We start from the raw sequence: 27,712 nt of genomic DNA on the forward strand, positions 1-27,712 counted from the left end.
TAAATAAATTGTAGTCTCTTCTGGGAGTGCTATTTATTATTAATATTTAAATTCTTCTTTAATAATTTAAGTTTGATGAAAATATGGTACAACAACTGATAGTAGGGGAATAATGGAAGAATAAAAATAATAGCCAAATACTTTGGGAAGAGATGATGAATATACAATAATATTACTTTCTGTGGGCAAGAATGTGTACACCATCATTAATTCTGGCACGAATATTACCCAAACTTTCCTTGATCTTATCACGGAAAGCATTATCTGCTTCCTCTTTAGAGGCATCGAGAATTAAACATTTTCTCAACCACAAGACATCTTCAATACTTGACAATTCTGGGATACCTGTACCCAACATTAATGTAAACAAGGTCATTATCATGTGACCATATTTACGTAAAATATTGTAAGCCTTACAACCTAATTCACTGAATTTTTCATACATGACACTATTTTCACCACCCATAACATAGGCATACATTGGAGTGAAAACGAAAGGAGTAGTTTCACGTTTCAAACCAGCAAATGTCTTAAAGTGCCCCAAAAAGTGGCCAAAGTCAATGTGGAACAAGTCTCCCTTCTTGGTTATCATAATATTGTCATTGTGTCTGTCACCAATACCTAAAACATAGGTTGCAGAACAGTAACCTGCACAAGAGTGTACAAAGTTATTAACTACTGTATCCCATTCTTCTTCACCGTTATGTTCTTTGAGCCATTTGTAAATTGGATCTTGTTTGAAAGCACCAGAGAAACCAGCTCTCTTCTTTGTAATATTTGCAATGGTTTGACTGTTTAAAACAATTTCAAGCATACCAGTCATATAACCAGTACAAATACAACCATAAGGTTGCATATGAAGATCTAAACCTTCCTTCTTCCACAACTGATCCATAACACGTAAAACTTGCAAGGTCAATAAATCCTGACGTAAATCGTCACCAGCCTTAAACATGACAAGAATATCATCACCTGTTTCGTCAGCATTCTTGAAACAAAGCCATAATGGCCTCTTTGCAGAGTCCATGACTCTACATTTTTCTGGAATGATACCAATAACTTCCATACGTGGAGAGAGTGGTAACTTGTATTTTGGTGGTTGTTTGAGTCCATGAAGTAATTGTACAAGTGCTTCATTAACAGTAGCCTTCTTTTCATGTTTGATCTTAATGGCAATATCGAGCAATTGATCCAAAACACCGTTTTGTTTCAACAATTCTCTTCTGTGACCACCTGAATTCAATAAATATTCTTCCAAGATAAGACCGTGTCTCTCTTTTGCTGTTGGAACGTGCATTTCGGCCTTCAAATGCCAAAAGAGAATGTGACCAATGATGTGTGTTGATCTCAAACCTCTTTGAAGCAAAAATCTAGCAAGACTACTGTCATGATATAATTCATACTTAAGTGTTTGAACTAATTGAAGCAAAAAGTCACTCAATTGAACATCTCCTAATTCATTAAGTCTTTCAACTGAATATTGTCTAACTTTTGCATCAGCAAAGTTATAGTCCAATAATTCTAAAGCATCAACTGGAGTCATTGGTTTCCATCTAGGAAGTAATGTGTGAACAGTATAGACAGCTTGTGGCATCTTCCATGGCACGCTCAAAATAAACTTTGGTAAAGCTTTTGGTATGTCAACAAGCTTTTCCTTATTGGACCAAAGTAACCATTTTTCTTCCTCTGTTAGATTTTGAAGTGGATCTTTGGAAATAATCTGATCAAGTCTCTGTTTCAGTTGTTCTCCTTGTGGTAAATCTTTGAAAAATTCATTAATCTTTTGTTCAAAAGAGGCCAAACGTTTAGCCATCTTCTTTGGAGGTCTACCTTGAGGGAAGACCACTGGCAGTGGATAACGATCAAATTGATAAGCAATAACGATTGGTGTTTCATCAGTTCCAGTATTTTCAGCAACGACACTAATTGGTTTAGCTCTATCATTTGGCCACATTGGAGAAAGATAATCTCCTTGGTTCAAAAATCCCTTAAAGTTAATCATTGTCTTAATCACATAACCGAGAGGAATATCCTTTGTACTGACGTGTGAAGGTGTATGGAAAGGATCTTTGGAAGTTGTTTGATTCTTTGTTATCACTCTTGAGAAGAGAGTAAAGCAGAGCTTTGTTTCTCTTGGAATATCAGAAAGTAAAACATCATCAAATACTATGAATTGATTCCATCTAGGAGATCTACTGAAAGGTACCATTTTAGTAAATCTGGCTTTTGTAAGTGGTGTACCACCGTGATATAATTCACAGCATACATATAAATAGGTATCGTCAATTTGAGACAAATTTGAAATAGAGTTGAAATTGAGATTGTCAATGCCCATAATTTTAACTCGTGCACATTTGACTAAATCCCACAAACTCAAATACTGCATTTTGTGCCATTCCTTTTCTCCAAAACGAATGTCATCATGTGCATAAATTTTTTGGTCCTTCTCGTGTTTAAAATCATATGAAACAGTTTTAAGAGTGACATCTCTAGGATCCAATTCAGCCTTCACAGTTTCCTTATCTAAAAGTGTTAGTGTTGGCTTAACTGCCTTTTTCATACATTTTCTAATATGTTCAAATTCTGCCATTTTGTAATCACCATACATGTATTCGGCAGTACCAGCTGCTTTAAATACCCAATCTTCCTTCTTTCTTCTCTGTTGATGGGCTGTATTCAATTTGTTTAAAAATATTTCAGCAAAATCGTCAGCTGTCGTGTTAAAATCACATTCAACAAGTTTTGCTGCCTTATTACCATCAAGTGTACAATTTACGTTAATGTAGAATTTTTTAGTCAATTCATTTGGATTAATTGGTTCAACACTCAAAAATACAGGTGGAAGGAAAGCTTCTCTGTCTTCACTTTTCTTATCACTCTTTTCAAAGTGTTGAAGTCTGAAATTTTCCATAAATTAATATTTGATCATATTTGTGAAATAGTCCCCGAGAGTTAGATAAATTGTTGGATGATAATTGTGGTCAATCATTCTATTCAAAATAGTTTTTACATACTTTTTAAAGGTTTCACGAGTAATTTGAACTTCTTCAGAATTCGAACTCCATTCTTTTGTTGGTCCAAGAATAATTTCAATTTCCTTTCTAATTTCCTCTTGTGTTGATGAGTTAGCCAAACGTTTACTTGTCTATTATTGTCAAATAACAAGAGTGACAATAAAAGTGATGATCAATGTGATTGTAAAGATGATAATAGCAATGACGATCCGCAAATAGTGATAAAAGAATAACCATCAATTAATAGATTGAATAGTAGATTATCAACAACACATTCCATCAATATATTCCAACAATATAAACATTGTTACTACTAGTTGTTGAAGATTACTACTAACCTCATCGTCTTCCTCCAAAATTTTTCTCCAATGTTCCTCATCTCTTGCTGTTACTTTACCAAATTTTTCCAATCGCTTGATCATAGCCTCCATTTCTTTAGAGTCCTGTACTGATTCTCCATTTTCACCTCCATTCTCTGTTGTTGTTGGAGTTGTTGGTGTTTTTGGCTCTGCTTCGACAGGCATTTTTTTATTGGCTTGATTGGTTAATCATCTATCACAAAATTCTTCTTTCGCTACTCGACATCAATGGTTTCTTTGCCTTTTGATGATTACTTGTTGGTTATTATGCACACAATTGTTGACAGAATTTATTCAAGTTGTTAGGGAAACCAATTGTTACATTAGTTTAGAGAGTAAATAATGGGCTCAACTTTACAAAATATCAAATGAAAAATGTTTCTAAACAATATGTAAAAGCAAAAATCAACAAGCAAGTTGTGACCTAGGAAAGTGATGAAAACTCAGTAATCATCAGTCTTTTTATCCGTGGTTGTGAACTAGGTTGTAAAAATTAATCATCTTAACATATTCTTGTCAAAGTCTTTCGTGACAATGTTTTAACATTGACCGTTGCAACATTAGTTTCATTACAACAGTAAATCAAGGGGTTGGATAGTAGGAAACAATACATAGCCAAGTCAGATAAGGGATCATGTTTTAACAAAACTGTAGTAAAATTCCTTGTTTCTACAAATTTCGCCACTCATTCTCAATTTAGACAAAAATCAACAACTTTTTTTTCACAACTGGTTGACGATCCTTAACGCGATGAACATCCAAATCTCCATTGATAAGCAACAACAACTGCTCATTGAATGATTATCTAATCACTAAAAACTTTTGTATCAAAATAATTATTGGAAATGAAAGTGAAACTGGGTATTCAATCAAATTGTCTGATTGATTATCCACTACAGCTCGGTCTCAATGACGAGGAACAAAGGATTCTCAAACTCTGGCCGAAATGATTGAATAAAAATAAATCATGACCAGAAAAGTTAATTTTGCGAGAGAAATCACCGTTATGAATCGCCTCCAAGCAATAATATTGTAGCGCTAGCTAATCAATTTGACAAAAAAAACGTGCGTTCAATCAATTGTACAAACCGCCAAACAACAACAACAACTAGTGATAGGTACTTTCAATAACAAGTTTGTTCCTATTCCCAACCCATTTCATACCTAGAGATTTATGCTCCTATAAGCCAATCATTTTCTATAATTTCATTCCTTACAAATCATCATCATGAATTTTGAATCAAACATCCCAAAGAACTCTTCCCTTGAAGACTTTTTTAGTGGTGTTTTCAATACTAGTGCATCACACTCTTTCATGATGAATAATGATGATAACATGTACTTGGATGAAAATGTTAATGAATTCTTTGGAACTAGTCCTGAGCAAGATCCATTCTCCTCCTACTTCCCTTTCAATAATAACAATAATAGTTTTTATGCCACCTCCTTCCCTGAAAATTCATCACCAATTAATAACATCAATGAAACCCAACAACAAATTGCCAAATCCTCCTCTATCCTCTCCCTAACTGATTTTAAGCCTTCCTTCTCTAGAACCTCTTCCTCTACCTCATTTGCAGGATTGCAAACCCCATCTATTCTCCACAATGGTGAATCCTCGCCGATGGAAAGCTTCCATCAAATGGATGAATTCCAACGTCAATTAGATGAAGATTTTTTGAGAAATGGTGGTGTTACCTCTCTCAATATTTCTTCAGAAAGTGCTTTCAAACCAAGATCTGATCAACATTTGTTTAAATTTAATAAGCAAATGGACTTTTTAAGCGGTATTCCAAAACCATCAACTACAGAATCAAATCAAGACATTTTTGCCTCATTGAATGATATTTCAGAGTCACTTATTGAAGAACCACCAAAAGATTCTACTATTGATGCTATGGATACTTCGAGTGTAAATTCCAAAACTACACCTGGTCTTCCACCAGGTCATAAGATAATCAACGGTGAAATGTATAATGACAGAGGATATAAGATTTGTGGTTTTATGAATCAACATAATAGACCATGTCAAAGAATTGGTAAATGCCCATTCCACGATAGAATGAAGAGTGATAAACCTTTATCCACAAATAGTGATGGTATTATTGCTGCTCAGGATAGTATTGAACCAGAACATTTTGCACCAACTCAGGTCGTTAAAGAAAAGAAGAAGAGTGAAAAGAAATCAAAGAAGAAACAAGACGAAACTCTGTTAGAAGTTCCATCAGTTGAATCTTTGACTACAAGTACTACCACAGCCAGTGCTTCAACAACAACTGAAGATAAACCAGCAACCAAGAAGCCATACAAGCAAGGTTGGACCAAGGAAGAACATATTCTCTTCCTTAAAGGTCTTGAACTTCACGGCAAGGGAAGCTGGAAGGAAATAAGTGCAATTGTTGGTACAAGAAGTCCAACTCAAATCCAATCACATGCTCAAAAATATTTCCTCAGACAAAAACAACAAAAGAAGAATAAGCGATCAATTCATGACTTTACAATGGATGACATGAAGAAACAAGATTCAGTTGAAGAAGTTGAAGAAAACAATCACAAGAGAAAGAGAAACAAATCCAAATCAAAAGAATCCAAGAAGACTGGAGCTGTTCATTCTGAAGATTCATTATCATCAGAACCACAATTAGAAGTATTTGGTGAAACTCTTGTTGGTGATGCTAATGCCTCACTTATGAAACAATTCACTTTAGCTCCTCCTAAACCACAACAACCTCAACCACAAGATGCAAACTATATGGATATTATTAACAAGTTGAACCATTTGAAAAGCTTTCCCAAACAGTCACCTTCTACTGGCAAGTCTTCTGCTTTCAGCAGCGTTTCCTCGGACGAATTAGACTTTCACTTCAATACAAACAACGAATCAATTCCAACAGTTACAGAGGAACATTCTGATCTTTATGATGCTTGGGAAATTGGCGAATCATCAACAATAGATGATGTTGCTCCTTTCCAAAAGAAAATCAAATTGTAAAATAAGAAGATAAAGTTTTCTCCAATAATCTAGATTAAATAGAACCTTTTTAGAAAAAGTTATCTTCACACAAAAAAATGGTCACCAACAGTCACAACCATTTTCTTATCATCACAATCATCACTCTCCTCTTGTTTTCGGAGAGATTATTTTGCCAACAAATGCCCAAAGTTAACCTCTTTGTGGATACAACATCAACAACACCTTCGATAAATAATTGCACAACAATAGAAAGTCCATGTACTTCAATACTGGAAGCAGTAGGAATTGTGGACACTTTTAATTCTGTGAGGAGTGCAACTGCATTCTCCATTTTACTTTTATCTGACATTATTAAAAATGATGAAGGAATTAACTGTTTTGTTCCTATAACTTTGAAAAATCCAAGTTTTGTCTCAAAATTTACTTTCCAAGCCTACAATAACACAATTCGATCGGAATGCCAAATAATTTTAAATTCAAATGTATTTATTACTTTTTCTAACATAGAATTTACATCAGTAGAATCACTTCCAACATCAGTTGAAGTTGTTACAATAGAATATTCTTATTGTAAATTTATTGGAATTAATGTGGTGAAGACTTTTGTGAGAGGTTTATATTCTTTTGCAAATTCTATCATTGAGAATAGCTCTATAGAAATTAGGTCTGCCTATGGGATAACATTTAGAGATTCAATTATCAGGAATAGTCAACTCAAATTTTCATCTTCAAACTCGTTTTTTTTCATGAGTAGTGAATTAAGAGATTCTTCAATGACAGTAGAAGATACAAGGACATCCCAAGCTCTATATTCAAAATTTTATAATGATTCCTCAAGCTTTTTTTCGATTGGATCTTTGAGTTTTTTCAATTCTAATTTTGATCAAGGAAGATTAAGGGAATATTTCTTTATCAATAGTTTAGTAATGCAATCATGTACATCCAACAGCGGTAAATGGTTCAACGCTAGATCAATAATTTCGGCAGCATTCACAGATTGTACAATAACTGGTGATGGAAGAAATAGAAACTCTGAATCAGTTTTATTAGATACAATAGATTCTGTGAGGATTATTGGCTTTGTTATTACAAATTATAAGGGCAGTGGTATTAGAAGTTTTAATATTGGAAATTTGAGTATTTTATCCTCAATATGCAAAAATCTGGAATCTTTTGCCGGAGATGCGTGCTTTACAACTTCAGGTGTTAATATAGTTACTTTTGACCAGTGCTATTTCACAAATACTTTAGGTACATCTCTTTCAATTTCGAGCACAAACGAAATTACCGTTAAGAATTCATTATTTTCGAATGGCATTGGTACATCCATTAATGCTCTTATTTCAGAAAATCTATTGTTAGACTCAGTTTCCTTCCTAAATAATACAATTGCACCAAGGGTAAACGAATTACAAAATGGTTTTGACCTTAGTATAATGAATATTCGTCAAGTAACTATTCGATCCACAACAACAAATGGCCCAGAAATTACAAATGGTTTTAGTATTTATTGCAGATTACTAAACGTTAAAAAAGTAAAAGGGGAGTTTGAATGCAAGAGATCTAGTTCTGGACAAGTTAGTGGCTGCTTTTTTATGTGGTTAAATGAACCGTATGTGCCTGGAACTGTAGATGTTGAGGTCAAGACAAATCAAGATATTTCTAAATTGGAATATGGAAAACTAATTGCTTCAACGCCAAATAGAGTGGAGGTCAGCCCAGATAATGAAGTATATAAGAATGGGATGGTGAATTTATATCCGGGTCAAGTTACAAATTTGAAATTATTGGCATATGATTACCTTAATATTAGTCAGCCATATCTTTACAAAAGGTTAATTTTACAAATGAATGGAACCCACATTTATTCAGATGATTTTGTAAACACTACTATGATGGGGGTTTCATTTTACATATTTCATCCCTCACTTATAGGTACAGTTGCATATATGAAGTTTATCAGGGAGCGTACAATATCAAATGTGTCAGTATTAATTTCTGATTGCCCTTCTGGACATAAACTAAGTTGTGTAAATGAGAACCACTATATTTGCGAAAAAGTTTTGGATCTGACTTCTATAGTTGTTGGTGCTGTATTTGGATTTATTTTGCTATTAATTATAGGTATATCAGTAGGGTCAATTTCATTTTATGTTGTTAGAAAACAAGTTGTAAACAAACTTAAAACTCTGAAAAACAAAGAGATGGCTGAAAAGGAAATACAAGAAAAGATTATTTCTAAGGATATCATTTTTGATGGATTGGAAAGTGAAGGAAATTGTATAGATTCCACAAAATTTGCCCCATCATTTTTAATTCCTGTAGATAGCCTTTGTATCGTTAAACAATTAGGTTCAGGAGGAGGAGGAATTGTTTATGAGTGCACCTGGTATGTTTTTAATTTATTTTGATTATTCAAATTTGAATTTTTGTGGAATTAGGAATGGAACTCAGGTTGCAATTAAAACTATAAGAAATGATAATGTGGACAATGAGGAATTTGAGACTGAGGTTTCACTTCTTAAGAGTTTAAGGTAAGCATATAGAATATTTGAAAAATAGTGGTCTAACTCAAACAGACATCCAAATATTGTTTCTTTTTATGGAATAAGTCTAACTTCTAACTCTAAAATTCTAGTTATTGAATATATGGAGAAAGGTAGCTTGGATACTCTAATTAACGAGTGTAGGGTAGGAAGAACTTCAATTTCACTAAAAAAGAAATTGGATATTTTGCTTGATATTTCCAGTGGTATGGATTATCTTCACACAATCAATCCAAAGATTATTCATAGGTAAGTTCAGAAATAATATTAATTTTCTAATTATTTCATTCTAATTACAGAGATTTAAAACCTGGTAATGTCTTGCTGGATAAGAATTTAAGATGTAAAATTTCAGATTTTGGATTGAGTAAAGTTTCTACTGAGGGAACAATGACACAAAATATAGGTACCATGTTGTATCTAGCTCCAGGTAAGTTTTAATCTAGTCTCATTGTGTTGTAAAATATCTCCAGAGATGTTTAACGGTACCAATCCAAGCGAAATATCAGAAAAATTGGACGTCTTTAGTTTCAGTATTATAATGTATGAATTACTGTTTGAAGTTACGCCCTACCTGACTTTTTCATCAAGAAAGATTTATCGTTTTCGATCTGCTCCAAATATCAATCAAGATACTGCAGCCTTCTCAGTTCCATCAAAGGTTGCAAAAGGAATTCGTCCAGTAGTTCCCTTCTTAAATGATGAAGAGTTGGAATTGTGGGTTCAGGAACATATTTATCCCTCAGAACAATCCACACTGAATTCACTCCAAACCTGCATTACAATTATTTCCAGATATGTTTCATTGATGCAAAAATGTTGGAGTCAAACACCTAGTGAAAGACCCTCATTCTCATACATTTTACATGAATTATCAAATCTTCAATCTCTTTAATTGTTTTGGATAATTAATTTTATACTTTACAATAATTGGACACAACTGCGCATAAACAAACCAATAAATATCTATGGTTACCGAATGTTACGCATAACACCAAGGAAGCACATATTGACGGATGCATTCTATTGAAATCATGTTTACAATAAAAAAAATGTCGCAACAACCAACAATGCCTTCCCTTTCCAAACGTTCAGAACACTTCTCTGTAAATCCAAGTTTTGTATTGGCAATGGGAAAGGTATTTTCCAATGTCTATCATCCTGAGAATAATCCGAATGGTATTATAAATTTAGCTGTTGCTGAAAATGTTCTTGTTTCCGATTGGCTTTGCAAGACTTTTCATCAAGTTGCTGTTGATTCTCCTCTTTTACCTATTAATTTGAATTATACAAATTTCTGTGGAGAAAATAATTTCCGAAAGTATTTGGTTGATAATTTGATGAACAAGCACATCTTTAAGAGATTGGGAAATTCTGAATTTGATAAGGAATTTGCTAACATTAATAATTATTACTTGTGTAATGGTGCAGGAAACGTTATTGAAATGTTGGCTGCTACTATTTGTGATGCTGGTGAATATATCATGGTTCCAGCTCCTTTGTATTTGGGATTTGAGAATGATTTTAATAAGAGATTCTTTGCTAAAGTTCTCCCAGTTGATATGGAATTTGATTCATCATCAAATACATACAAATTAACAGTTGAAAAAGTTAGAGAAACATATGAGGAACATAGTAAGACAAAGAGTATTAGAGGATTTCTATTATGTAATCCAAACAATCCTACTGGTGATTTGTTTGGTTCTGCAATTGTTAGACAATTGATTGATTTTTGTAAGGAAAAGAATATTCACTACATTAGTGATGAATTGTATGCTTTATCTGTTTTTGATCCAAATACTAGTTTTGAAAGTGTTTCAAATGTAATGACTGAGGATGATAGAAATCATGTTCATGTTATTTATTCCTTTTCAAAGGATTTGTGTTTGAATGGTTTTAGAATGGGTGTGTTATTTACAATGAATACTGGTGTGAAAGCTGTATTTGATTCATGTTCTTACTTTATGGGAGTTTCATCTGGAACACAACACATGATGGCCAACTTTTTAAAGAATGAAGAATATGTGGAAAATTATCTCAATCTTAATAAGAGCAAGTTATTGGAACAATACACAATGATGTGTGATTATTTCAAACAACATGACATTACCTATGTTGATGCTAAGGCTGGCCTATTTGTTTGGTTCAATCTTGAAAGACAAATGAAGAAGTACCTTACTAGAAAGCATCCAGAAATTGATGTGAGCTTGCCTCTCACAGAGCAAGAAGAATACGAAGTATGGTTGGATGCCATCGATATTGCAGCTGTTAATGTTTCTGCTGGCAGTTTCTTTAAGACTAAACAATTTGGTTGGTTGAGAATTTGTTTCACCTCTGCTCATTGGCCAACAATGAAAATTGGTTTAGATAGATTATTTAATTTATTAAATCATTAAACTATTGATCTCATTTCACTTTCATATTTGGGTGAACACCTGTAACGAGTAGTGCTTTGGATTTGCCGTTGATGTTTGCTCTATTGATGGAAAAACTTGGAGCATTAATGTGTTTCACATTCTTGCAATCCCTAATTTCACCTCCTAATGAGTTGTTACATTTCACCGATTTCAAATCGTTACAGTTAGAAAGAGAAAAGAATTTACAACTCCTAGAATTCTTTGAAAGGTCAATGGTTGAAAGTTTGGAACAATTGTCGAGAGTAAGATTTGATATAATAGAGTTGTCCAGAATGTTTGCCATCTCATCGTCTTCAATTTTTGTATTTTTGATTGTTAATTTCAAATCTGAAGACCGTATTTCTACATATTTAAGCTTTTCCATATTTTCAATTACGAGTGAAATTGAAGAAATATCAACTGATAGTTTCCTCAGCGTTCTACAATCCTTAACTACCCAATTCGAAATAGATGAAGAGTTAGATGAATGAACTCTTATTTTTCTAATACTCTTAAAAATTGATAAATCCATTAAATAAGACAGCCACGTAGAGAATGTAGATTCTGAAAAATCCAAATGTGATTGAATGTCCAATTCCAATGATTGAAGTAAGCTCAACTTGGGTAATGTCAATGTACATAATGTCTCTTGCTTAATTGCTAACCCCAGCGTATCCAATACAGGACAATCAAGAATGTGAATTCCTTTCTCTTCCTCTCTTGAAAAATTATTTACAGTAAGCTTTTTCAAATTCGGCAAATTGGAGAATTTGAATTTGTCACAGTATGAATCCAGGTACTTTCCATTAAAAGAAAGAGTGTACGTAGATGTTTTAAGGGATATGGATTTGATATTTGGTGTTAAAAGGTAATGTTGAGAATGAGATGTCGTCTCACTATTATTGTAACATGGCGAAGGCAGTGTATGAAATTGAAAATGTTTCAATTTTGGAAAATGGTTTCCCAGCTGCATAACAAATGAATCGTCTCGTAAGTGTACAGTTATTGATAAATATTTCAAATTTTCAAAATGATCCTTAAATCCTTCATATAATGAAATCTTCTTAAATTTGATTGATTTGAATGTCAAAATTAAATGTTTTAAATTTGGAACCCAAGAGGGGTTGAGTAAAAATTGATGCATATTTGAAGATTCGATGTGCACAGAAGTTAATTGATTCACTTTTGTGAATAATTCATGGCAAACCTTTTCAGATACTTGCAAACAATTGGTAGAATACCATTCCCTAATTGCAAAATTACTCCTCTCAATAATTTCCAATAACTTTTCCTCCTTCAAAATTGAACGTTTAGAGAAGCAATCATTCTTTAATAAAATTGATCTGAGAGTTTGATTGTCACCACTTGGTTTTGCAAGTGAGGAATCCAAATATATTGTTTTAAATATCAATCCCGAGAGTAATCCTCTCTCAATCACATTATAAAAACACTTGTTTATATATTTGAGACAAGCAAAAAATTCCGTGGTAGAGGAATATTGCAAAATAGTGGCAACAATCTCATCAATTGAGAATAGGCAATAATCCAACTTTTTAACCTTTCTTTGAGGATTCTCATTCATTGCTCGAGCCGAAGAAGAAATAGATGCTCGGCTTCGTTTCATTTTTTTTGTTGAATTTATTTACAATTCATTTGGACAATCTTGCCTAGACATGTATCGAACAATGTTAATTCTTGGTGGTGCCTCCTCTGTATTCAGAGATTGGTTTAGTAAAAGTGGTATTTCTATTCCATGGATTTGTGCTGGAGACTGGAGCTGAATGGTAAATGTTAGTGTGGAGTAAAGAGTTGAGGGGATTTTGGTTTTTGGCTTGTTCTGTGTGGAATGTGATTGGAATGTCTGATTTGTAAGTTTCATTTGTTTTCATCATACTGTTTGAGAGAGGTGGAACGTTTCGTTCGTGTTCAACATGGTAAGTTGTCTTGTAAGATTCCTCCAGAACGGCTCTCTTATGAGCTTCTGAGTACAATTGTTCTTGTTGATCCAATTCTTTTGCTGCTTGTTCCAATAATTGTCTTTCTTCCATTTTCTTTCTTCTACCAATTACATTTTCCTCTTTTGGAAGAGCTGGTGGATTATATTTACGAGAATTCAAACTCTTCTTAAATTCCTCGTCATTTCCAGTAATCATCATTGTTGATTTTTCCTTTTCCTTAGGTGTTGTATTAATGTAATCAGCAAAGAATGTTGTTGTTTTGCCTGTCAAATCCGTTGCCACTGTTGCACTATTCTTTCCCCTTCGGAAGTGTTGTTGTTCATTGAGATGAGGTGGCCCTCTATTTTGTTTTGATGGCAAATTAGTATCAATTGTTGCCTCTTCTTGCCAATTACCAACCAAAACTCCCTTTCCGTGATTGTGTCTATTGTACTGACTCTCCTCAACCCAATCTCCATCTATATGGCTCGTATCTAAATTCCTAAAGGCTCTCTGTCTTCTATCCACCGTTCTACCTGGATCAGGTAAATAAGGCTCGTTGATTGTTCTATTCATTTTTTTCTTATTTGAATTTAAGGAGAACTGTAAATATTAATAATAATTGTGAGAGCCAAAATGGGAAATTGATAGACTCTGATGTCAAAATATTGGCGCTTATTATCAAAATTAATTTCTTATTGAATTTTTTATTTTTTGCAAATTGACTCGTGTTTCTCTATTCTATCAGGATTGAATTTTCTTCCACAGACTCTACATGGCACTCGATGTGGTTCAGAAGATGAAGTTTGAGAGGATATTTTAGTTGTCACATTGTCAAGACTAGGATTTGGCATGTTCTTAATCTTTTCAGTAAGAATTTTGCTTGGTGATGGTTGGACCTCTTTCTTGGATCCTTTACAACTATTTTCGTGAATGGCCAATCGATCAAGAGCAAACTTTCTTCCACATTTTGAACATTCTGCTCTTTCAAGTTCCTCATAAGCTTCTGAATTGTTTGAAGATTGTTTTCCAACAACAGCAGAAAATGGAACAACACCTCCTCTTGCTGCTGCACCTGGTTGATTTTTGCCGAATGGAGGAGGGTTCTTATCTGCCTGTTTTTCACAAGATCTCAAATGGACAATTAAAGCTTCTGCATTGAATTTTCTGCCACAATATTTACATCCAACTCTTGAACTTTGTTCAAAAATTCTATATGCCATTTGGTTATACTCATCAAGTTGTTGAAGGAACTCATCTGCCAACCGATCTTCAGGTATTGGAACTGTCGGTGCAGATGGAGGTTTTGTTCTCATTTCTTTTGGTAGTTCCTTTTGAGAAACAGCTCTCTTATCCAAACATTGAGGAATGTGGAATGTTAGAGAGTCTACATTCAGATACTCCCTTCCACACAAGTGGCAACAATAAGCAATAGGCTTTCCATTAATATCCCTCATAGGAGCCTTCTTTTGTGAAGACGATGATCTACTCTGACTCACTGCAGTTTTTGAGACAGAATCTCTCACTGGAAGGTATTTATCAATATTTTGAGATGCTATTGTAGCTGATTTGTTCGATGAATTTGATCCTATTGAACCTGAAGAACTTTCTCTCACTAGTTGAGATTTTGAATTTGAGGGAGAGGTTTTTGGAGGAGTGTATTGAACCTGACGAGGAGGTGAGCAGGATCGGGGTGGTTGTATTGTTGATGATTGTTGTTGTTTTTTGGGTGATGAAGCAGAAACTGAGGGCTTGTTATTTTGTTGTTGTTGAGGTTGTTGCATTGTTTGTTGATGATGTTTTGGACTATTATCAGATGGATTGCATCTCAGAAAATGTTCTCCCAATTCACTAGCCTTGAATAATTTCAAACATGACGGGCATGGATTTAGACTCTCCTGACAATACAACAATTTCGCATAAGTATTATACTTCTCAATGCTAGCCTTATCTTTAGAAGAGGAAGGCATCATCATGGAAGGCAAACCCCGAGGAGGATACATCCTCTGCAATTCGGGAATCAACTTCTGCTGTTGAGCATGCCAATTATTAGAGCATTGAAACATGTGGTCCTTCAAATTTCCAAACTCCTCATTCTCTCCACAATAATAACAAATAAGCTTTGCAGACATTTTTTAAAATCAATGTTCATACAAAATTGTAGTTGCACCCTTATTGAATTCTTCTAGCAACAAACCATTACAATTTCGAAAGTATTGATACAATTTAACATAAATTGATTTTGTAATAAACCAACAAACTTTCATCAACATAATTCAAAGTTGATGCTCAAGGTACTAATATTTCATCAACAAACCAAACAAAGCAAAGTCCTCAAATGTTTAAGTTGGTTCACGAATCAATGAATTAATTACCCATGGCAAATGACCAGATTCAGACATTTCCTAACCATTTAAACAAATTATAATCCTATTCAACTCATACCTATTTGTATCTGAATATTCTTCAATATTATATATTCTCTTAATTGTTTAACAAAATTTACAATATTGTTAATCAGTGCCATCCATTTCCTATTCAATTCTTCAATAGCAATAAAAACGTGTTGGCTTCCCCATTAGAAGTAAGTTTTCACCTTCAGTTCATGTAGAAAATTCCTTCCTTCTTCATGCCCCTTCATAGAATTGTGCTTAGCAAAAGGTACTTTGACAAACTAATCAATTGTCTTCCGAACATGCGGTCTGCTCATAAAAGACGTTGTGGGATACCATAACATAGAATAAAAGAGGCAGCTGTCCAAAGTGTATTTTGTCACGCCACAAGCGACAAGAGGTGAAGAATAATTTATTCGCTAAAAAACGTCAACAAGTGTAACCCTCCTTTCTTACCTGTACAACAATTAGAACAGTTATTCGAAAGGTTTACATCATCTTTTGAATACATTGTTGCATTTTCACAATTAGAATAATTTAAACTTTTCATCACAATGGTCAATTTCACTACCTTTGTCAAATCAAAAAGGAAGAGAAAAAAGGATATAACTTTTCAAGATATTCAGGAAAATTTTGATCTTCCTATCAAGGAAGCAGCCGATGCTTTACAAATTTCGTTAACTCAACTCAAGAGAATTTGTAGAGAGAATGATATCCCTCGTTGGCCATACAGAAAGGTGAGTTTTTGCTTGTATATCACACATAACTGACAGTTATTATTATTGTTTATCATTCCTTGTTCAACTGTACATGTATTCAATGTTACGACGATCCGCCTGTACTATTATTACATACGAAAATATTCTTAAATTGCTGTTGAATGTTATCTCCTTCTCATTTGTTACCCAATTTGATAATTAATATTCTCTTTTTGATGGTCAAAAAACTCTTTGGATATGAAACGACCATTTGACTGTTCTTGTTGGACAAACAACGAATTCATAACATTTTAATGATGAAATGTTGTTCGACTTGTATTATACTTTTTCTATTCGAATCAAATAGTTACAAGCTCTACAAAACAAATTACAAGATCTTCAAGATAGTTTAGCACAAGCAGATGAATTAACCAAGCAAAGAACACAAAGCAAAATAGATTCCATACATGAGGAGATTAAATTCATTCGTGCCTATCCTAAAACAATTATTGAAAGTGGTGGCAATGGAGGAAAGAGAAATTCCATAACAAAATCCAAACGTTGGTCACTTCCATCAATGATGTCAGGAGATTCTATGAGTTCATGTGGAAGTGGAGCATCAACGAGTAACATTTTGGATCAAACCTTTGGTGGAGCTAATTCTGCTGCCAACAGACGTTCACAAAATGAAGAGGAATTCTTTAAAGATCTACAACAACGTTTGAGTAAACAATATGGTGGAATGCCTGCTGGATTAATGGGTCATGAAGAAGAGGAAGATATAGATGAAGATGAGATAATTGGTGATGCTGATGAGGATGAAGATGCTGAAAATAATAAGAAACAATCAGCAGCCAAGACGAATAATAGAAATAAGAGATTTTCAATGCCATCACTCTCTCATAATAACAGTAATAATAGTAGCAGTAGTAATATTTTGAATAGTTTAACTCCAAAGAGTAGTACTGCTAATCATTCTACAAGTGCTTTCACTACAGTCAATTCGAACACTAATCATCACCAACTTCATCATCATCAACAACAACAGTGGAATACATCCAATAATAATAATAATCAATTTAGTTATCCAACTCCATCAACAACAACGAATAATGCCACTAATAATATTATTCATCATCATCCAATTGGAAACCAATATCCACATCACCACCACCACCATCCTCAACCTCATCATGTTGGTTCTCCTCCACAACATATGACTGTTCAACATCAACACCATTCCTATGTTACACATCCACAACAAACAACTTCTAATTCGGGGCATTCTCACGCATATCCTCCAATGGAGTCGCAAGGTCACTATGGAGTTGTTTCATCCCATCATCAGCTTCACCATTCTCATCATCATCAACACCAACCACAACAACAACCTATCTATCATAATGTAATAGGTGGCAATAGTGGTGGTGGTCAATTGTATAATCATAATAATGTAAATGTGCCAACTCAATCAGTTTCTCCTCCACAACATTACCCAACCAATTATCAAGCCAATCAACATCAACCTCTAAATAATGTTGGCCACCTGCCTAATTCGTCAACTCAAAATTATCAACAACAGGGAATGCAAGGCCACCAAGTGATAAATCCTCAGCCAAACCAAAATAACATTGTTAGTCAACCTGTTGGTTTCGGTCATCCACAGCATGTTACGACAAGTAGTGCCCCACCTCAAAACGATCCAAATAATCAGGCAGCAATTCATAGCTTACATCACCAACCTTTGAATTCTCCCTCAAGTAGCTCAACTACAAGGGAAAGCGGTTTACCTTCAAGACAGCACGATTTCTTTTCCTCTGGATTTTCACATCACCATACTCCATTCAGTCATTCGAATAGACCTAGATCACTCAATATTAGCACTCCATCTTCGGACTCTTATGGTTTTACTAAGTACTTACATCAAAATGGAAATTACCTGCCATCACTTGCTCAGGTTTTGAAGGAGAATGAATCTGACAGAATGCAAGACTCACCTATAGCAGTGAATGAGCCATCACCCTTCTCAACGAGACCAACATTACCACCTGTAAATCGATCATTTGATCAACCACCAGATCTTCCAAATGATTCTCAGAGAAGTGATGCATCCAAGATTTCCCAAGCTTTAAGTATTCTTAAGAAGAAGAATACCAATGCATCCTCAACAAGCGCCTTACCACAATCAAGTAGTGCAGGTAATTTAGAGCAGATACCAAGCAGTTCTTTCGATAATTTCCAATATTCAGGATATGGTGGAAATAATACTCATAGAGAAAATCTTCACTATCTCAGAAAGGGTGTCCACTCAACCGAGTTTGAGTATCCACCATTACAACAATATTATCAACAGTACCCAGATCAATTCATGGGTTCACAGCCATTAACATCAACAACCCATTTCACACAACAGCAAATAGATCCAAATTCGCCAACTTCGAAAGGTATCGATGATAAGAACTCTAAATCAACAAATGGTGGTAAGGAAAACTCATCATCGGGTGGCAGCAAACTGTCCTTCCTAGAGAATTTATTCAGAAAGAAAATTCCATTCATAAGAAAGAGAAAGTAATGTTAAAGCATTTCATTTCCAAACCAAGGATTACACACGAAAGAAATTTGTAAATAAACTCATCAATTTTGTTTTAATCACCTCAACAACAAGAAATGTGACTATTCTCACTACTGAGTCATTTGCAAAAACTATCAAAAATGATCAACAACCAAATAGTTCATTTTCTACCTTGAAATAAACTTAATTTCTGATATTCACAACTTTGAGCATCCAAAGGTCTCCAGAAGAATATTTGAAACCACCAGCAAATGTTCAACAATTTTGAAGCACCAAATTATTTTTGAATTTAAAATTTTTGAAAAAACTTGCGAGAAAAAAAATCATTAAACCTCCTACTCTCCATTGTTCGTTAATTAAAGTCTCTTTTAAACTCGGAGTAAAGAATGGTCAAGAAAACAAAATTAAATAATGAGCGTTTGGATAAATATTATCATATGGCCAAAGAGCAGGGATATCGTTCCCGTGCTGCTTTCAAATTGGTACAATTGAATAAGAAGTATGATTTTTTAGGAACTGCTAGAGTAATGTTGGATCTGTGTGCTGCTCCTGGAGGTTGGCTTCAAGTAGCTAAAAAGTTTATGCCTGTCAACTCTACACTTGTTGGTGTTGATCTTTGCCCTATTAAAGCTATTCCACACGTAACAACAATTCAAGGAGATATCACAACTAAAAAGACAATGACAATGGTTAAAAACGTTTTGAGAGGACAAAAGTGTGATGTTGTTCTTCACGATGGTGCTCCAAACGTTGGTGCTAACTGGCTCAAAGATGCCTTCTCACAAAGTGAATTGTGTTTGTTTGCTTTAAAGATGGCTACTGAATTTTTGAAACCTGAAGGATTGTTTATTACCAAAGTCTTTCGTTCTAAAGATTATACATCATTAATGTGGGTTTTGAATCAATTCTTTACAAAAGTAGAAGCAACTAAACCAAAAGCTTCAAGAGATGCTTCTGCAGAAATTTTCGTAGTATGTTTTGGATACAAAGCTCCAAAAGAAATTGATCCAAAATTATTTGATGCTTCTTTAGTTTTCGAGGATGTTGAATCACAAAAGAAGAAATTGAGACTTTCATTCAAGGACTTAGCTCAACAACAAAAGAAACCAAACAGAGAAGGTTATGAAGAAGGTATGACTTTGCTCTATAAGAAACGTAGTATTGCAGAATTCGTTGAAAGTGATCAACCAATCAAGTTTTTGGTTGACTATAACGAACTTGAATTTGATGAAGCATCACAAATTTATCTCAATCACCCACTTACAACAAAAGATATAATTGAAGCTTGTGAAGATTTACGTGTTTTGGGTAAACCAGATTTCAGAATGTTGCTCAAATGGAGAAAGAATATGAAGGATTACAAGGATGAATTGGATGCTGATAACGATGAAGATATTATTGAACAAGATGAAGAAGATGAAGTTATGGAACCAATCCACGAAGATAACGAATTATCAACAGGTATTTCCAATGAAATGGATATTCCATCTGATGAAGAAGAATTAGACGGAGAATTGAAGGAATTGAAGAATAAGCAAACCAAAATTGAAAAGAAGAAGGAAAAGAAGGTTAGAGAAAAGCAAAAGAAGCTTGCTATCAAGGCTGCTGTTGAAAGACAAGAAGATATGCTCGATACCATTGATGATGGTTCTCTTTTCCGTATGAATGATATTTCAAGTAAGGATATGTTGGATGCTGTTCTAGATCCATCACTTACCAGTAAAGTTTATAATGAATATTTGGAAAAGAAGGAAAAGACAAAGGAACAATTAAAGAAGCAAAAGGAAGCCATGGGTAGAATTGAACTCGATGAAGAAGAAGAAGATGATATTTTGGAAGCTGAACTTGATGCTTTATATCAACAACTCATGGATAAGAAGACAAGAAGATTCAAGGCTAACATTTTACAAACAAGAGACCTCAGAGATCAAACTAAGAGTGAACTCTATGATGCCATTCAATATGAAGAAGAAAAATATGGCGCTCCAAATACTAATCCACTTTTAATTGAACATAAGGAATTGGGATCCAAACAAACCAAAGCTAATCAATTCTTTGACCAACAAAATATTTTCAGCGTTTTGATGGAAGAACAAACTGGTAACAGTGACGATGAAGATGAAAACGGTACTAGAACTAAGAGACGTAAACTTGGTAGATTGGACAATATTACTGAAGAAGAATTGGCTCAAGACTCATCAGATTCTGAATCAGAAGGTGAAGAAGACGATGATGATGGTGATGCCATTTCTGAATTCAAGAGAAAAGCCAGTGAAGGTAAGAAACAAGATGTTGGTGGATTTGAAGTCATGCCAAAGGAAATGAATGATCCAGAAGTTAGAGCTACTGCTCTTGCTTTGGGTAAGAAGCTTTTGAGAAAGAAGGAACGTAGAGAATTTATTGATAGTGCATTCCATAGATATGCTTTCAATGATGAAGATGTTCCAGATTGGTTAGCTGACGATGAAGCCAAATCATATAGAAAACAAGACCCAATAACGAGAGAAGAAGCTGACGAAATTAAACGAAAGATGGCCGAAATTGATGCCAAGCCAATTAAGGCTGTTCTTGAAGCTAAGATTAGAAGAAAGATCAGAGCCCAAAAGAAGATCAAGATGGTAAAGGAAAAGGCTGATGTTATTGCACAAAGTCAAGAAATGACTCCACAAGAAAAGTCTAAGGAACTGATGAAACTTTACAAGGATGCCTCAGTGAAGACTCAAAGAAAGAAGGTCTACGTTGTTGCTGGTGGTAAGAAGATTATTGGTAAGAAGGCACCTGGCTCTATTATGAAGTTTGTAGATAATCGTACAAAGAAGGATAAGAGAGCTACCGATGCAAAGAAGAGAAAGAGATAATTTATATAAAATACTTGTAAATTTAAAATGTTAAAAGATCTCCAACAATTTGAGCAGGACTTTCTACTTCTTCTTGTTCTTCCTTTGAATTGATATCAACCAATCCCAAGACTAAATTGATAGCTTTTTGTCTTTCACTATCTTTAAAGTTGTTTAGGAAGTATCGTTTAACAGAGTTGAAACCGTCGTTCATTAAACCTTGTGCACTCTTTTGGAATTTGAGAGCTTCAGTACCACTGTATAAAACTGAAACTCTGTCACCATTATTAATCCAGAATGTTCTGAATGTTTGATCAAAAGCAGGATAGTTTTCCATCTTGTCATCTCTTGATTTAGTGATACCCATTCTGTACAATTGTTCCATCATCATGTATTTAGCAATAAAGGTTTCAATATAATTGGTTCTGTCACAACAGTCAATACAATTGACACGGAAAACACCATTTTGAAGTTCATATACTTTTACATCCATAGAGCTATTTGAACTCATAGCAAATGGATCATCAAATGAGGCAACATTTGGATTAGAAGTATTGCCAAATGATTCTCCAAAATCTAACAAGTTTGACTTTTGAGCTGCTGGTTGTTGAACAGGAACAGGTTGTTGTTGTTGAGCAAAGTTTGATCCAAAATCGTCATCAAATCCAGATGTTGAACTATTGGATGGTGTTGTTTCATCATCCCAAGGGGTTGAAAGTAAAGGAGTGGAGTATGTTCTACCTAAGAATGTGAAAGCCTTTCCATCATCTGGTAACCACATTCCTTCTTCCTTACTTTCTTGAAGTCTACATGAGAAATATTTGATATTTCTCATACTGTCCTTGATACTTGGTAAGAACATTGTATAGAGCTTTGTTGTATCGTGATTTTTACATTCATTGTGGAAATCGAAATGATTATAAGTGACTCCTTGAATATGTTTAACGTAGCTTGTATAGAGCTCGCTCAACTTGCTTTCTTGACCAGTCTTCTTACACAAGTTGACAGCAGTAATATTATTTTGATATTCTCTCAAAATATATTGGAAATGTTTTTCAAATGCTGTTTGTTGCTTTTGCTTGTCAGTCAAGAATTTAATCTCTGGTGTATATTTGAGATTGGCTTCTTGAGTCCAAATAAGAGGAATAGAACCACGAATTTGGAGGAAAGCACTCAAAACACCGTCATAATAAGCGAATTGTTCACTTTCAACAAAGTTAGCAACATAACCATTTTCATCAGCTCCTCTCATAATGTATCTAGTACCAGCTCTCTTGGTACTTGTTCTTGAAACAATACCAAAAGTAAACACTTTACCATTCATATTACAAGAAGCAATTTCCACAATACCTCTGATTGCTGGCATGATAAATCCATCCATTCCCTTGCTAATGAGAGATTGTAACATGTGTCTATTCCAAAAGTACTTGTTGTGAGCTCCACGCCAAGCAGATAAATTTTCAGTGTCAAGACCTTGAATAGTTGAGAATGTGTGTTGCAAGTGATGAGTTAAATCAAGAGTATAACTCATATAGAAACTATTATCTTCAACAATGGTTCTATTCATCATTTCAATGTATTGAATTTCTCTTTCTTTCAATTCTTCAGTTTGAGATTTGAAATTAGAAGGTTTAAATGGAATAAATTGAATCTTTTTAACTCTATAGATTTTGTGCTTGGCAATCATTCCGATAAATTCCTTTTCCAACACAACAATAAGGAATGGTCCAGAAACAAGAGTAACGATACCCATAATACCAAATATTCTAGTCATTGTCTTCATCTTTTTAAACAAATTATCCCTGACTTGGGTATCGGATGGATTGATAGACAATCTAGAAACAAGTTGTGTATCTCTATCGATCAAACACATATTTTCATAAAAGAGTACCCTTCTCTGTGGAGTTGTTGTTGAAGGTACTTTGGGTACCACAAGAAAACGTCTGCTGTTTTCATACAATTCATATTCATCGTAGACTTTCATTTTTTTATGATGAGAAAAATCCGTTACATGTGATGAGTTTTCATCATCTATTTTAAAATCACTTTTTGAAATTAACGGGAAAACAGAAGGCGAGGAGGATCCAGTACGCATGAATGATGATGATCAAGAAGAATAAACTTCATCATGTTTCATCAGAAGCTAATAGACAAATTGGAACATGTGGGTGTTATTGTTGATGGTCTTGTAATAAAAGCTTATTAATAGATAAGTTTCAAATTGGTTTCAACAATGCAAAAAGGAAAGAAAATGATTTAGTGTTTGGATTGAAAATGAGAAAGAAATTGAGTTGAAAGGCATATTTCAATTATAATTTAATCATGTCATTCGCGAAAGCTAATGCCATTCAGAAGCTTTAATTGTTTGAATTGTGAAAATACTTCATTCTGCACGAATGTAAATTGATTATGCCTAATTGATAGTGCCGTTAATTGATTCATATTAATCATATGCTTTACCCCCTGGTAAGACAATTCATTATTGTTCACCTCGAGAGCTGTTAACTTTTCCAATTTAGTGAGATATAGTGATCCCTCATCTGTAATATAATTGTTTGAAATATCCAGTATTGTTAATTCGTTCAAATCACCCAAAGATTTCATTCCATCATCAGAAATTTGACAATCATTAACAAATAGTTCTGTCAATTGTTTAATCTCACTGATGGATTTAGCCCCATCATCACCGAATGCATTTGAAGAAATATTCAAATGTGTTAATTGACTCAATCCACTTAATTGCTTAACTCCTTTAGCACTGATACCATTCGATTTAATATCTAGCAATGTTAATTGTTTCATTTTGCTAAGCTCCTCACATTCATCGAGAATAGTACAATTATTTATGCTTAGGGAAACCAATTTGTTCATTTTGCTAATTGCATTAATTCCGTCAGGATTTATACGATCAATTGAGAGAGCTGTTAATTGGTCCAACTCGCTCAACAAGATCACCTCCTCATCACCAACCTTATTATCACCTATATCAAGATAAGTTAGTTGTTTCATCTGACTTATGGCTTTGGCACCCTCTCCTCCAATCCTATTTGATGAAACATTTAGCCAAGTCAATGTTTTCATTTCACTAATTACTTTTGCTCCTTCTGCACCAATATAATTATATCTAATACTGAGAGATTCTAATTTTTCCAATTGGCTAATATAATTTGCTCCTTCCAACCCAATCCCATTAAAATCAACACAGAGATGAATCAAATGTTTCAATGTTCCAATTGACTTTAAACCATCCTCATTAGTAAAGTGACTTCCTAATGTGAGGTGTGTTAAATTTTTCATTAAAACAAAACCTTGAATTACCTTAGCTCCAAGAGTATTATAATTAAATGTTAGAAATTTAATTTGCACTCTTTCAATACTTTCCAAGAATTGACTTTTCATTAACGATTCTACTCTTTCACTATCAAACGGAACATTAAAATCCAAATAAAACGTAACTCGACTTTTGATAATATTTAAAAACTGTGTTGAAATTAATGTACAATTTTTCAAAATAAACCAATCATCCAGAAAACAAATAATTTCATAACAAATATCATCGGGAAATATTTCCTCTATTATTTACCAAATAATACTAATATTTAACTACTATTTTCACTACTAATAATTACCCTGATGATGAATTTTTATAGCTTTACTCATTGGTTGAATTTCCGAACTTTCACATGTAATAGAATCATTTGCAAACTCTTCTCTTTCTAATCTTTTCATTTTTTTTAATTAATATTTAAATAATAATTTTCAAATTGAACTTTCCATTGTAATCTGTGAATTAATCCATCTTTGTGGAGGAAAGAACTTTAAAAAAATGAAAAGACACACCACAGAGGAAGCATCATCTCCATCAAAATCCAGCAAAACTGTGCCAACAGCTGCACCTTTTTCATCGGAGAGTTTGGCACAAATTTTGTGTTTTCTACATGTTGAAGATGTTGTGAGTGCTTCGATGGTTTCTAATCAGTGGAATGCAACTTGTATTGATTATCAGGAAACTATCTGGAAGGCTGTCTGTTACAATTCATTGAATGATCTGGAAAAGTATCCATTCATGAAGAATGTTAAAGGAGGAACATTTGATATTCAAGCTTATGAGGGAATTTATTCTTCATGGAAGGAAACTTTTGTTAAAATGTAGGTTTAAAGTTTAGCTTTCACATAATTACTATTATCATGGTGAAGGTTTTATGGACAACTCAAGGAATTTACATCCCAATATCAAATGTATGTGAATGAAGTGTTTGCTGATGTAGAGGATAAGGAGAATATATTAGAGACCATGAAGAAGAGATCCACTCTTGCAATTCCCTACACTTTTAAAGGTCAACAACAAGAGCAAAATGAAGTATTTGGAGACGAGGGGACTGAAGAAAAGAAAGATGATGAGGAAAAAGATGAAGATGAAGAAGGAGATTGCAAAGACAATACCCCTATTGGATCAAGTAAGATTGGTGGACTTCCTGACCTACCAAAAGGAATGAAATGGCCAAATGTAATCGATGACGAAGAACAATTGCTCAAGTTTGTGTGTCAAATCGATTTGAGAGATCTCAAAAACTATCACTCAGTTAAGGGAATATTACCAAGATGTGGCTGGTTGTTTTGCTTTATTGATTGGGAGAATTTGGAAAGTGATGACTACAAAGAACCATATTCTTTCTATTGGAATGGACCTATTGATATGCTTGAAAGGGTGAAACCAGAAGATGGATTGGAATATGAAGAGAGTAAGGTAGCTCAAATACAGTTCAAAAAGGAAGTAGTTCAACCACTCTCACCAGAAAATGCTCTTCGTATGGATGTTAACGAAAAATACTCAAGCAGTAAAGCTGATTTGGGAACATCAGTAATGGGATATCCTGAAGCAGTTCAATCAGAAGATGAAATGATTTGTGATGATCGTTATTTCATTCTCCAATATCAAAATATGTCACTGAACAACAATCTGGTTGATACTGCTGACTCTGTATTTTATTGGATGCTCCCTTTAGAAAGTCATGAAAAAATCAGAAATATCAAAGATGATAAGAAACAAATCAGAGTTCCACTATTCACAACCTTCCAATGTTGAGTATTAAATGTCAAAAATAGTTTTGTAACATATCAAAGTTTACAACATTGGTTGTAAACCCTGAAAACACCCAAAATTTATTAAAAAATTTACGCAGCTTTAAATTATACACTTTAACTCTATAGGTATTGGTGGCGAGTTGAATTGATAGAGCTCTGTAAGCTTTTTTGGCTCATTAAGGTTGTGATTCTAAACTAAATTTATTAAAAAAATGCAACACGTCGCTATCAAGAACATAAAGAGAAACTCCTGTTAGATTCACCTGGTCAAAAAACACTTGTTGAAAGCCAACCTACGATTTAATCATCATGTTATGGAAGAAACAGAAAAGGTGATGAAGCAAATGAGTACAAAAATACTAGAGGTTTAAACTCACATACTCTAATTGGACCAAGAGGTATTGGTAGCACCATTGATATTCCCAAAAATCATTCCCATTTATATCTCATACTTAGAAATTGAAAATGAGCTGTTTCTCCAAAACCACACTGTTTTGGAGATTGGGGAGATGGTGCTAAATGAACAGGGTATTACAATTGAAACAGAGGGAGGAAGATCTAACAACATTACGAGAGCTCTACAAAGGGAAGATAAGTTTGTACTTGTATTGTAGATGAAATAGATCAATGTTATTGTATCAAGTTACTCCACACGGTTATAGCGAAACTCTTATCAAGATCATTAGGAGAACTGGCTTCCATTGGTGATAACAGTAGTGGAAGATTTTCGGCTGCTATATGTAGTTCTTCTTCACGAATTTCATTACTTGTTAATGCTAATGGTAAAAAAGATGCTGTTACAGTTAAAGAGTTTCCTCATATTGCTTGTTCCCCTAATTTGAATGGAAATAAGTTTAGAGTACGTTTTTTACATCTCTCCATGTTGAATCAAACCCTCAGG

General features: G+C 34.0%; 11 protein-coding genes across 11 annotated transcripts; 6 read left to right on the forward strand and 5 right to left on the reverse strand.

Moving 5' to 3' along the window:
* Positions 1-181: 181 nt before the first annotated feature.
* NAEGRDRAFT_270 (uncharacterized protein) lies at positions 182-1,747 on the reverse strand (the record flags this gene model as incomplete). The annotated part of the gene is made up of 1 exon (XM_002682045.1): positions 182-1,747. A coding segment is annotated over one exon (1,566 nt), but the record flags the coding sequence as incomplete, so codon positions are not given.
* A 2,690-nt stretch (positions 1,748-4,437) lies between these two features.
* On the forward strand, positions 4,438-6,423 carry NAEGRDRAFT_78161 (SANT domain-containing protein). The gene has a single exon (XM_002681895.1). It carries the CDS (start codon positions 4,602-4,604, stop codon positions 6,363-6,365), a length of 1,764 nt encoding a protein of 587 aa, XP_002681941.1. The 5' UTR covers positions 4,438-4,601; the 3' UTR covers positions 6,366-6,423.
* Positions 6,424-6,526: 103 nt separating this feature from the next.
* Positions 6,527-9,788, forward strand: NAEGRDRAFT_62650 (uncharacterized protein; the record flags this gene model as incomplete). The annotated part of the gene is made up of 5 exons (XM_002681896.1): positions 6,527-8,736; positions 8,789-8,881; positions 8,927-9,142; positions 9,193-9,323; positions 9,367-9,788. The coding sequence occupies 5 exons, from the start codon at positions 6,527-6,529 to the stop codon at positions 9,786-9,788; spliced, it is 3,072 nt and encodes a 1,023-aa protein (XP_002681942.1).
* Positions 9,789-9,949: 161 nt separating this feature from the next.
* NAEGRDRAFT_77215 (aminocyclopropane carboxylate synthase) lies at positions 9,950-11,301 on the forward strand. The gene has a single exon (XM_002681897.1). It carries the CDS (start codon positions 9,964-9,966, stop codon positions 11,287-11,289), a length of 1,326 nt encoding a protein of 441 aa, XP_002681943.1. The 5' UTR covers positions 9,950-9,963; the 3' UTR covers positions 11,290-11,301.
* A 1,676-nt stretch (positions 11,302-12,977) lies between these two features.
* Positions 12,978-13,802, reverse strand: NAEGRDRAFT_62652 (uncharacterized protein; the record flags this gene model as incomplete). The annotated part of the gene is made up of 1 exon (XM_002682046.1): positions 12,978-13,802. The coding sequence occupies one exon, from the start codon at positions 13,800-13,802 to the stop codon at positions 12,978-12,980; it is 825 nt and encodes a 274-aa protein (XP_002682092.1).
* A 131-nt stretch (positions 13,803-13,933) lies between these two features.
* On the reverse strand, positions 13,934-15,358 carry NAEGRDRAFT_62653 (uncharacterized protein; the record flags this gene model as incomplete). Its single annotated transcript, XM_002682047.1, has 1 exon — positions 13,934-15,358. One exon carries the CDS (start codon positions 15,356-15,358, stop codon positions 13,934-13,936), a length of 1,425 nt encoding a protein of 474 aa, XP_002682093.1.
* A 722-nt stretch (positions 15,359-16,080) lies between these two features.
* NAEGRDRAFT_56811 (RWP-RK domain-containing protein) lies at positions 16,081-18,964 on the forward strand. The gene is made up of 2 exons (XM_002681898.1): positions 16,081-16,356; positions 16,685-18,964. The coding sequence occupies exons 1-2, from the start codon at positions 16,174-16,176 to the stop codon at positions 18,887-18,889; spliced, it is 2,388 nt and encodes a 795-aa protein (XP_002681944.1). The 5' UTR covers positions 16,081-16,173; the 3' UTR covers positions 18,890-18,964.
* Positions 18,965-19,229: 265 nt separating this feature from the next.
* Positions 19,230-22,539, forward strand: NAEGRDRAFT_78164 (rRNA (uridine-2'-O-)-methyltransferase). Its single transcript, XM_002681899.1, has one exon. The coding sequence runs from the start codon at positions 19,276-19,278 to the stop codon at positions 21,745-21,747; it is 2,472 nt and encodes an 823-aa protein (XP_002681945.1). The 5' UTR covers positions 19,230-19,275; the 3' UTR covers positions 21,748-22,539.
* NAEGRDRAFT_30356 (uncharacterized protein) lies at positions 21,770-23,509 on the reverse strand (the record flags this gene model as incomplete). The annotated part of the gene is made up of 2 exons (XM_002682048.1): positions 21,770-22,206; positions 22,522-23,509. 2 exons carry the CDS (start codon positions 23,507-23,509, stop codon positions 21,770-21,772), a joined length of 1,425 nt encoding a protein of 474 aa, XP_002682094.1.
* A 542-nt stretch (positions 23,510-24,051) lies between these two features.
* Positions 24,052-25,125, reverse strand: NAEGRDRAFT_62657 (uncharacterized protein; the record flags this gene model as incomplete). Its single annotated transcript, XM_002682049.1, has 1 exon — positions 24,052-25,125. The coding sequence occupies one exon, from the start codon at positions 25,123-25,125 to the stop codon at positions 24,052-24,054; it is 1,074 nt and encodes a 357-aa protein (XP_002682095.1).
* A 427-nt stretch (positions 25,126-25,552) lies between these two features.
* NAEGRDRAFT_62658 (uncharacterized protein) lies at positions 25,553-26,812 on the forward strand (the record flags this gene model as incomplete). The annotated part of the gene is made up of 2 exons (XM_002681900.1): positions 25,553-25,875; positions 25,924-26,812. 2 exons carry the CDS (start codon positions 25,553-25,555, stop codon positions 26,810-26,812), a joined length of 1,212 nt encoding a protein of 403 aa, XP_002681946.1.
* Between the last annotated feature and the right edge of the window lie 900 nt (positions 26,813-27,712).

This window comes from Naegleria gruberi (assembly GCF_000004985.1).
Source record: "Naegleria gruberi genomic scaffold NAEGRscaffold_4, whole genome shotgun sequence".
Classification (NCBI taxonomy): Eukaryota; Heterolobosea; class Eutetramitea; order Acrasida; family Naegleriidae; genus Naegleria; species Naegleria gruberi.